Consider the following 11,479-nt stretch of genomic DNA (forward strand, 5'->3'; position numbering starts at 1 on the left):
GTCTCTTTTTTTGTAGCTGTCTTGCAAAACCTCAAATATATTTGGCCTATGTGGTCAGAGCGGATTCCTACATCGTTTGAGGAGAGAGGGCGGGGCGTAGGGGTGGAGAGAGGATTTTGCGAAGTGAACAGCATGATGTGATTGTATCGGCTACCAGAGGAAAGGACCTTTAGCTGGAAGGATCGGTAGCCCGCAGAGTACTGAGAATGTGAAATGTGGCATCCAAAGCCTGTCATTGATAGTCTTGTTTAACGAAAATGAGGATTCTAGCGAAGCTTGATGGATAAAGGTATTTTCAGTCCTTCAGAATGTATTTGAACCTTTCTCAATCGGTAACAAGGTGACTTCGCATTACAGATATTATTCGGAGCTACAGAATGACAGAGCTACAAAGGCCTTGAAGAGATGTTTACACCATTTGAAATCTACCCGCATAACGCTCATTTCAAGGAATCACATCATAGACATCGTCGTGGCACGGTAGAAAAACCATCAAAGACTGGGCGTGGAGGAAGATTCAGTCGTACAGGCAGCAGATGACAACGAAAATACCAACGTAAATATACCTATTATTGTAACCTATGACCAGAAATAATGAATTCAACACTCATCACGGAGGCTTCACCATCTTCTGGTATTGCAACAGTCCACATCCGAACAGCATCTACCGGTGCGGGTGCAGCCGCTACCACTGCTCTTCGGAATGATTTGGGTTCCAACATCCATGTCTTGAAAACACTCAACCTCCGATTTCGCAGTTTCCTCGCTAAGGTTCGCGACTTAGAACATCGAAATGCGTTTTTAGAAAGTCAGCTACAACAAGCACTAGAGCAATCCCATTTCCGAGCCTACTTCTCCCGTGAAAAAGCTACCCAAACCAACTATCTGGATCCAGCTTGTTCAGGCGCCCAGCATCCGCAACGGATACCTGGGACTATTTGGAACTTTTCTCATAGGATGGGCTATGGGGAACAATACCAGACTCTCCAGAACCCTGGGCTTTCGTGGATGCAACCGAACTGCGTGGGTGTTCAAATTGATACCATCACCCCAGAACTTCGAGCATTGTACAATGTTTTAGCCAAAGTGAAGCGAGACAGAAACGAATATAGACAAAAGTAAGTTGCCTTTTTCCGGACTATGTGGTGTGGTGGAGCCTACATTTTACTTTTCAAATGTTGTAATTTGTAGGTTTGCTACATTATGCTACAGTCCTTATGAATCTGAAATAATATGATAACAAATATGGTTTAACTTTTGGTTAGTTATGAGTGGTCTAGTAAGAGCCCATTCCAAACATTATATTTAGAGAAAGATCTGATCCCTTTAGAGGATTTTTTGGATTACATTATTTGTGGCATCTTGACATCAACTCATCAAGCACATGCAACACATTTGTGCTTTTAAAATCCCCCTGCCAATAACAGTAACAGAGTTCAGTCTGATGAAACCATTGTTTCCCTAAGGCTTTCTGCATTATCCACATCCTCTGATTCAACTGCATTCTCTCAGTAAGGAAATGAACCTGTGTGACTAGAACAGTTATTGTTCCTGCCTCATTTCCCTGTGACTCAACTGTGAAACATGAGAGACAGAGTATATTGTCCCTTCACAACCCAGCACAGTACCACACTTGTATGTGCTGTCTGGTTTTGGACCATTCTTTATGCAGATGTGGAGAATTAGAAATGGGTCTGCCATGCTGACAATGAAGAACAGACAACTCTTGATTTAGGATGGTTCTTTTTTTTTTAACCCATAACCTCTCACTATTTCATTGTCTACAAACCATCCTTCCTCAGCAGATGGGAAAATAGCCTTTCGAGGAAGTCATCTGTGTTTGTCCCACCCACCCTCCAACAGACTGGTGCAGCTGGCCTGGCAACAGAGGAAGTGTCCTCAGCTGTGCCCTGTGTGACTGGGCCAGCAGCAACACAGCGGCAGCATGCCATCAGACACTTGTCATCTCTTTCTCCTTCTCTATTTCTCTCTCTCTCCTTACATATTGGAGCTTCCTGGAGTACAGGATGAACCCACATCACTGGCTGGGCATTTATTGTTGTTACAGAAACCCTATTTACAGGAATATGTCCATAGGCTCCATTTTATATTCCACACCGACCAATAAGAAAACTGCAATCCATTCTAAAGAGGGAAGCCACACCAAGTTGTTGTGAGTATTCAGACTGCCTCCCTAGTCCCAGGACTGTCCTCACCCTTCCTTGGCCCAAAGGAATGCATTGTTAGGGTTACTAAGCCCAGTGTGAGAATGCCCATGTTATGCTCTGTGATTTATGGAAGCATTCACTCACGTTCACACAGAGAGACGTGAATAGTAAACAACTTCATTTGTGTCCAAAATCTCCATTAACTAATCCAGGCCTCTCAAATGAAGCCAATCGGATAAAAGATTGGAATGGTTAACAAGCACTATATTATTCCTCTCCTGGATGTTTGTTTGCAAGTTGGATTTAACCTTAGTTACAGTGAGTGGTAGACAAGGAGGTTATATGGCTGTGGCTGATACAATCCCCTTAAAGTATTTGGTCTTTGACCCTGAACACTGTTGTTCTACTGTATTCAGCTATCTATTGAAATGTGTGTGTGTGTGTATCTACTGTATATGCCTACCTGGGCTAGGAAACAGGCATATGCCAGATGCCCTAGAGTTCTCTGAATCAATTATTCAAACACAGCCATGTACAGTATAGCTTAGTCTACTATACAGTCAAATCAATGACAAAAGCTCTATTGAAACCCTGTCAAACTCATGTCAAACACCATGTGGGAGATTCATTGTGCCCAAGTTATGGGGTAGTTATGAGATTGATATTGTATTTCTATGCGCAGTTTGTGCATATTTCCACAGTGCAGCAGTCTATCACGTTTCTATGATTTCTGGATAAAAAGATAGGTCTGGATGAAAGACAGAACAACTGGAGTTAGTCTTTTTTCTTCTCCTCAATGCAGTGTCTATTGCCAGACATCAAAGGATGACTCACAGTAGCCATCTGACATCATTTACATAGGCCTTATGACTTAGACTGCGCTTCATTTATGTGGTAGATTAGATAACACTGGCTCATACCTAAAGCCTAACTCTGCTATCCATGCTGTTTATTTATGTTTGTGTGCAAGCATTCATAGGAGGTATTTTTTACTAACTCTTATCCGCAATCACATTTACATTTGACTGGGGAAATGTGATCGGTTTTGTCGTAATATCCAAATAGGATTATCCCTACTTTGAATGAAGTGCCCAGATCAGATGTCCTGTTTGAATGTAAAGGATCATATTCTACAGGGTAGGAATGCTTCTGTTAGCATGAGCCTCAGTCCTTCCCCTCTCAGAGGTGTCTGGTGGAGGACTGAGGCAGGACTGAGGCAGGGCTGAGGCAGGGCCGAGGCAGGGCCGAGGCAGGGCCGAGGCAGGGCCGAGGCAGGGCCGAGGCAGGGCCGAGGCAGGGCCGCCCGGCTCCTCTGCTGCTCTGTCCTGGCACAGCGACCTCCTTTTTAATAGGATTGATTTCTGCACCCCACCCCCAACTACCATACGAAAGGTACATACAATGAAATGTGTAATTCTATATTAGTATAATTGTTTCGTCTGTGGTGTAATGGCGGCAGTATGTGCCTCATATCTTGTACATGAAGAAGGTGGGTAGTGTGTGAGGCTGCGTGGGAGTGGTGCTCCTGATACCATGTGTTTGCTGCTGTTTTGACTTGAACTATACACAGGGGCGTAAAGCTCTACTGGGGCACAGGCCCCTATTCATGTCCCTTTTTTTTCTTTCAAGCTTGCTGCGCACAATGCACTACTAGGCTATAGAAACTCCCCTTGCTTAACCCACTATACAACAGTTCAGGGACGCAAGTTTGGTATCAGCGTTGGAAGGGACATCAATAGTTAATGCGGGTGCGCACATTTAATTTTGCATTCATTTGAGTGCAAATACCGTTTTTTTTATACTTGTAATATTGTTTTTATGTTTTAGTCAAAATAAGATGATCGGTAGGCCTATCATTTAGAAACTATCTTTAGTTTCACGTGCACTAGCCCCAGTAAAAAGGGTCTTACAACGCCCCTGACTATACACTAATAGAAGTAAGCTTTAGGCTGCATGTTGTGTGACCCTTGATGGTTAAGAATCATGTAGGTGCCGATTATCTTCATCCAGTATGTCATTCCTCTGGTTCCCTAAGCCTTCTGAGTCTTTAGAGTCTTTGGCTTGATTCAGACTTCTGATGTGACGGATCATCCAGCATCTGATTAGCCAAGGGTACCAAATTCATGTAGCGTTTCTCATATTGAAATCTTGAGTCTTAAATCCTCTGAGCAGTCTCAAGCCTGCAGGCTTTCCTCTCCTAAAAGCCACATTAATGACATGCTGTGAAGTGGGTGCTCTAACTCTGCCATGTGTTTCTCAGTACTGTAGTTAGCAATTAACATTTGACTTGACAGTATCTCAACAATGAATGTCTTCTTGTACTGTTAATGAGGTCTTCTGTTGGCCCCTGCAATGTTGTTTTCCCAATTCGCACTTTCACATTGATTGTGCGTAACTAGCTTAGTGCCGGCTATTCACTGTAATGACCTGCCCATTCATGCATGTAAATGGTTATGAAACAGCTGTGAAGCTGAGATTGGTTGGTTTCTGAAATACAATACTATTGCCAAATCCTGAACTGACAAGTTACATTGTAAACTGCAGTCTCTCCATGGCTCTTATCCTCGAGGACAAACTCCTGATCAAATCTGTCTTCATAACAGAAGCCTGAACGTCAGTTGTCGGGGGTATAAAAACATGTATATCTAACATGAGAAAGATGGTCTAAAAGAGGGATAAGCCTTTGAAAAAAACACCATTCAGACTTTTAAAAAAATAAGAGAATTTGACGATGTGTTTAGCTGCACTGACTACACTGCACTTTCTTCAAGTTTAAAGTTTTCTTGTCAGTCACTGCACCCTCTTTCTATGGCATACTTGAGATGTACAGGTTTACTTGGTAAGATGAACGTGTTGCTGTAAAAATACTTAATATCTTATAAGAAGAAGACTCAGCTAGGTGTGATTAATAGTCACTATTGGATGTTTCCTTGGAGAAAAGCAGAGAAGAGGGAAGGGAAGAGGTCAGATAACCATGACCTTGTGCAGTCAGCAGTACTCTGAGACCCCTCCCTCCACAGTCTGTATCTAGGTCACATTACAACCAGCATGACCACTCCTAGCATGCATGTCAGCTATGTTAGCCATCTGGATACGCCCTACTAGGGCATGCTAAGACACTGTCCACTTCCTGTGCCCAGAGAGAGATTCTCAGAGGGAGGTAGAACAACTGGAGCAGCAGCAGTAGCAGAGGGAATGAACCTCAAATTTTTCAGAGCTTGACTAAATAAGCTTGGTTTAACGTGAGTGTGAATACAGAGGCCAGACAGAGCTATTCCTACTTCAGCACATGTCCAGTTGGGTAAAGGAGCTTTTAGGCCCTGGTGGTTAAACCCCAGAAATGTGCTGTGTGCGTCCAGTCGTCTCAAGGAGGTGTTTTGGCTTGAAGCTATGCTGGGTGTCCAGCCAAGTCCACTTTTAACCGAGCAGACAGGAAACTTAATCACAGAGTAACAAAGCAGCAGACAGTTACCCACCGGCCTGGCACAGGAAGACTGCACTTCAAGCATTTTGGATTTCGGAGCAACAGAAACCAAAAGACAGTGTCTGAAAGAGTTGAACAAAAGCATCCCTAAAGGACTCTTCTTGTCCTTATTGTGGTGATTCACAAGCATGTGTAGTTGGTTGCTCATGCTACCATAGAGATTGTGAGAAAACAAAGACAAAGACATCTACAAACCAAGGTAGCACCCATCTGGGCCATGTCAGCTTAGGTTAGCTTCACAATAGGCAAGCTCCATGCGTCCCACCCCAGTCATACAAGTTGAGTTTTGTCTGAATGTGTTGGACTGACCAGATGACCACGTATGTGTGTATTCCAGATGGGAGGAGGAGTTGTCCAGGCGCCAGCAGATGGAGGCTATGGTGGAGACCCTTCAAGAGGTATGAGCCCTTTCACCTGAATTCAAGTCCATCCACCCGTTTCCTCACTCTCCCTTGGAACACTGTGAAGCGCCATTACAGGGGGGTTGTTGGGTGTGCTCCTGACAGGGTGAATGGGTTAACGCAGGATGGCCTGTTTCAAATGTCAACTCCTGTGATAACATGGGGTTATCAGTGTGTTTGGTTATCACTGGCCTCTATGTTTTTAAGTTAAACAGCTTTGGAAGATTCTGAACTGCCAGTAGCATCTGGTTTTGGGTGGGGTGAGGATAGATACTTTAGGGCCCCTATGTACATTATTGTTTCCTAGAGCTGGGAGTGTTAACTGGTATTTTATGAATCCTCATGGTTGTATTTTATTAGTAAGTCAGTGCCAATGACACATATTTAAACTATTAGGCTATGTAAGTGAGTGAAGCCATGCCTGGTCCTGTCATGCTCTGTCTACAGAACGCCCAGGAGTCTGAGGTGGTCCAAGAGGAGCTTACAGAGAAGGTGGAGAGGCTCAACACAGAGCTGGGGGCTTTCAAGAGCCTCATGACCGATGTAAGTCCTAACAAATGTTACCACACATGTACTCTTTACCAAATTCCAAATATGTTTAATGATAAAACATTTTTTTTTTTAAAGATCTTGTGGAATTACACTGTTCTATGGTGAGGCACAATTTGAGAATTTTCCACCTTTGTTGTTATCTAAGATAGATAGATAACAAGAAGACCAGATTAGTCAGAACATTCTGTCCAAAGTCAGTTTCATGGTCAGTTCATATTTGGAGTCACTGCATGGAGTTTACAGGAAATTCCTTTGGTTTTGGTCAGAGCCAGCTACAGAGTCTGGCGCAGAGCAGCAGTGTGGTGAGAAGCACTGAAACCTCCAACACAAACTCCCAGTGTTCTCTGAGGCGGCGTGGTTTTGGCCAGAGTTCTAATCAACTCCAGCTTGCAGTCTCTCCTACTGGACTGTGGAGGAGCTAACGCCACTGACAAATGAGCTCCACTCCCAGTCTGACTACTGTTTCCTGCTTCAACAGTCTCGCATCTCCTAATCCCATTTAGACTCCCTCAAACTTAATCTGTCATTGTTATGTAAATACCCCAGTCACCAGTGAACAATGAATGTCTTCTTATAGCAAAGGTCAGACTTGGATACTGCCATCCAGGAGAAGGCTATGACGGTGGACATGGACATCTGCAGACGCATCGACATCACAGCTAAGATGTGCGATGTTGCCCAGCAACGCAACTCGGAGGACATGAGCAAGATGTTCCACGCTAGTCCCTCCAGAGCCCCGGAGAGCAAGGTGCAGTGACCCTCTCTTTCTCCTCCTCTCTCCGAGTAACACCCAGGTGTTTTCATGTGACTGACTGCTGTGCCTCTGGGGGTCAGGGTGCCATGGCCTGCAGGAGGAAGGAGCGTAAGGGAGCGTGTGAGGAGAAGAGCTCTGACATGGAGCCTGGGCCTGGTGGGGAGGAGGTGGAGGGGGAGCAGGAGGAGCAGGAGCAGCAGGCTGGAGAGGTGGCAGCAACTCTCAACATCACAGACGAGATGAAGCGCATGCTCAACCAGTTGTGAGTGGTCTTACCCAGAACACTGTGGGCCTAAGTTCACCTCCACAAATTGGAGCCGCTATACTGTCCAACTAGAGCTTAGAATATATATTACTTACCTGCTGTACTTGTATTTGTTTTGCAACTGTGGCCACAGACCTTGTTTTTGTTGTGTGGAGAAATGCCCATTTGTGGTTCACCATTTCCTGTCAAGTGCACAAGCAGTTGTAGTGTAGTACTGCCACCCTCTGGTCATCTCATGAACTGCAGTTATGCTTTTGTTCAAACAGTACTGTATATGCTCAGTCATCATCAAGTGGGTTTAAATAGTCAGTATTATGGTCTGGTGTTTTGTGTATTATAATATATATGTTTGTGTGTCTGTGAGTCACTGTCTGTTTGTTGTTCTCTGTCTTCCTTGTCCTCTTTCTTTGGGAATTCTTGCTGTTTGCTTTGGTTTCCCCCTCACGTTTTATGCCTCCTTGCTTCTGGACCCACCTGCCCCTCCACCATCCTGTCCTTTTCTCTCTTTCTGTCTCTCTTTCTTCCTCACTCTTGTCCATATCAACCATCTTCCACCACTCCTATATCCTGCCCTCCTCCGTCCCCTCTCTCTCATAAGCAGCAGTGGTTTAGATAATTGTTCTGTTGCCAGGCGAGAAACATTTGACTTTGAGGATGACTGCGACAGCCTGGCATGGGAGAACGAGGACACGCTGCTCCTGTGGGAGGACTTCACCAACTACAACCTCCCCTCTGCATCCGCCTCAGCTGCTGAGGGCCAGGGGGAGGGCCCCGAGCAGGTCAGGACCCCACCCCTGCTGACTCATCCAATCAGGTCAGTGTGCGTGCATGTCAACATGACACTGTATATGTGTGTTTTGTGGTTTGGCCTCTCAGGATATTAGTGTGGGTAGTCTCATCGACAAGACCGAGTGTCTAATCCAGAACAGAGAAAAGGAGTACCAGGAGACCATGGGGAAGATTGAGGTGAGAACATGAGGAACCCCCCTCCTTTCTCCTGACACCCCATTCCTCTCTCCTTGTCTCCTCCTCTGACCCCCACTCTGCCCTTCCCACAGCTAGAGCTGGCTACAGCCAAGGACGACATGAGCAGACACCTGCATGAGTACATGGAGATGTGCAGCATGAAGCGAGGGCTGGACGTGCAGATGGAGACCTGCAGGAGACTCATCAAGGGCTCCGGGGGCACCGGCAGGTGAGGCAGCCTTGACAAGGATCAGGCTCCAGTGGAGACTGGGACCTTGCATATTGTCACCTGCAGAGGGCAGCAGTACTCTGCTGTGGCTTCCAGTTTCCTTTCAAGCCAAAGAAGTAGTATATAGTATATACAGACAAATATTTACTTTGAATTCAAATGAAAGCCTCTTTGTGATGCGTTGTACATGTAAATGCAGGGTAAACTTTTTGAGCTGTTCCCTCTGACCTGCCTATAGGAACTCCCCATCGTTCAGCTCTGTGTCGAGCAGCGATTCAGGGAACAGCGACGAGATCCAGGAGGAGATGGAGAAGGACGCAGAGGCTGAAGGCGGGGTCAGCTGATGATCGACAGGACTCCCACCCAGCACCCAGGGGAGAGAACAGAGACACGGCCGCCCTCCTTGACACCCAGCTCCCCCCCACCCCTGACGTTTCTCTGTGGAGGATTCCGATTGGTGCTGCTTCATTTAAACCCTGCTCACACCATGGTGCCCATCTGAACTGGGGTGAGCTGGCCCCGCCCATTATAGCTGGGTTAGGTCGGTTCAGCTCAGCTCAGATCTGATGAGTGACAGGGGTCTAAGTGTATTCATAATTGGGAAAAGCTGTTCTTCCTAAGAAGGTTACTCGAGACAACACTCTATATATTCCAGCTCACCTGTGTCTTCAAACACACACTCAATACAAAATACAGTATTTGGTCAAATAGAATATTTATTTACACAGAGACATGAAACCGGACACATTGAGTCATCAGTGCTCTATCAAACGATTTAATGGTCCATCATCTCCGATTCAATGTTGCCATAAAGATTTAATATACTGTCTCTAAACTCAAAACTGGAAACCAGTGATTACACGCTGATATTAATTCCCTTGCCTTAGATCACACTTAGAGTAGGACTGAGGCTCTAGTGCAGGTCTGTATACAGTAACAAGTCTCCACTCTGAGTCCCCAGTCTCAAGTGCTGAATTCTAGCTTGAGAATGAGGACTCGGCCTGAATCTCTTGTTGACATGCATAATGTACACAAACATTCAAGTGTTGTGCTGGCATCACCCCCTCCCCAGCAACGCAACCACTACAGCAATGAAAACACTGTTTATGTATGTACTATGCAATAAGTAGAAGCCTTATTTTTGGACTGACATCAATAGTTTTGACCAAGTTTTGTTTTTGTGTGGGCCAGTTTACTGTCTCAGACATCTGTAGCATTGAGTATTCTGCATTCACATCATAACTGTTTATCTAGATTCGAAAGAAAACAAAACAAAGAAAGAAAACCCTGGTTTTTAACAGTTATTGTATACCCATGTGCCTACTGATATGCTGAACTCAGAAATGATCTGGATTGCCTTATTTTATTCTTTTTGATGTACTGAACCATGTTATTGTACCTGTTATAATTTATTTTAACTGTTTTATTTGCACCAAAAAATGAAAAAGCAATCAACTAATATGACCTTTATCACTAGGACATGTTTTCCTTGATTAATTGAGAAATTACTTTTATTTTGTCAACTTGTATTTCTTTGAATGGATGTTTGTTTCAAAGGAAACAGCCATGTGTCAGAGATATCTGACTATAAGTTTGTTTATGTTTATCTTATTGCAAATGCTTGCAAACCGAACATTCCCAGGGTGACTAAACAATGTATTTACATGGGATTTAATAAAAATGGCAGCATTTTATGCTATTGTCATTCCTCTCACTTTCAATTGTCGCCATGAAAACCATCATTTTATTGTAATAATCCTTAAGCAACTTAAAATCAAGGCTCAAGTGTCACTCAAGAATTTTGGTTCCACCAACCAGCCGTATAGCCACTGATTATACCCAAACATGCAACTATGCAAATATTCCCTGTGAAAATGACATGTTGGTAACAGCAAGGAAATATCCCAGCTCGTGCAATGCTCTTAATTTACATGCTATTTGACTCTGTAATAATGAGGTTGACATAAAACACAATATTATTGTGACAAAATCAGAAGGTGGTCTGGTTTTGAGTTACTCGGTCTCATATTCAAGGCAAATTTGCTCTCAGTGGTATGAAACCACACCAGCAAATCTGCTCTCAGTCGTGGAAACACACCATGTTATGTCTCAGCCTTTAGTTTACCTATGGACAGACAGTAAGGCAAGTATAGTCCAAGTTGTGATAGTTGATAGGTAGGAACTAACTGTCACATCTCTTAAATCTCCTCAGAAAACCTTGAAGAGCAGCTATTCGGATTTCTAAAACTTAGTTCTTGATTAGAACCTGGTTGATTTAGACTTAAGTTAGCATGTTGGATGTGCAGTATCAGGTTAGCATGTTGGATGCACAGTATATAACTTTAGCTATGAACTAAAGATCAACATAAACAGACTGACCTAGCCGAGCAGCAGTGCAGAATATCTCTACAGTTAATCTACAGGGACACTTGGCTGTGAATGATGTAGAAATTCCGGGCTATTACACGCTTGCTGTTGTTTTCCATTAGCAGACAAACTCTACTGTAAAAACTTGCAAATCTCATGCAAATATGACTCACTAAACACCATTAGCCCAGAAAGATGCAAAACTATCCTAATCTAATTTCTTCTCTTCCATCCTCCATCCTTCTTTCCTCTCCTCCTCCATCCTTCTGTCTGTGCATTCATCCCTCCTACTT

At 44.2% G+C, this 11,479-nt stretch overlaps 1 protein-coding gene across 1 annotated transcript; it reads left to right on the plus strand.

Annotated features, from left to right (window-relative positions):
* The first annotated feature begins 173 nt into the window (after positions 1–173).
* On the plus strand, positions 174–10,385 carry iffo2a (intermediate filament family orphan 2a). Its single transcript, XM_067240779.1, has 9 exons — positions 174–1,118; positions 5,990–6,050; positions 6,501–6,596; positions 7,183–7,353; positions 7,440–7,621; positions 8,256–8,403; positions 8,501–8,590; positions 8,683–8,819; positions 9,058–10,385. Exons 1-9 carry the CDS (start codon positions 595–597, stop codon positions 9,161–9,163), a joined length of 1,515 nt encoding a protein of 504 aa, XP_067096880.1. The 5' UTR covers positions 174–594; the 3' UTR covers positions 9,164–10,385.
* The last annotated feature ends 1,094 nt before the right edge of the window (positions 10,386–11,479 follow it).

This window comes from Osmerus mordax, chromosome 7, assembly GCF_038355195.1.
Source record: "Osmerus mordax isolate fOsmMor3 chromosome 7, fOsmMor3.pri, whole genome shotgun sequence".
NCBI lineage: Eukaryota > Metazoa > Chordata > Actinopteri > Osmeriformes > Osmeridae > Osmerus > Osmerus mordax.

Excerpts from the sequence above, each read along its gene's own strand:
- iffo2a (XM_067240779.1), top strand. The coding sequence starts at position 595 with ATGAATTCAACACTCATCACGGAGGCTTCACCATCTTCTGGTATTGCA. Across the intron at positions 6,051-6,500 it reads TGGTGGAGACCCTTCAAGAG|AACGCCCAGGAGTCTGAGGT; the intron begins GTATGAGCCCTT and ends CTCTGTCTACAG. Across the intron at positions 8,404-8,500 it reads AGGGGGAGGGCCCCGAGCAG|GATATTAGTGTGGGTAGTCT; the intron begins GTCAGGACCCCA and ends TTGGCCTCTCAG.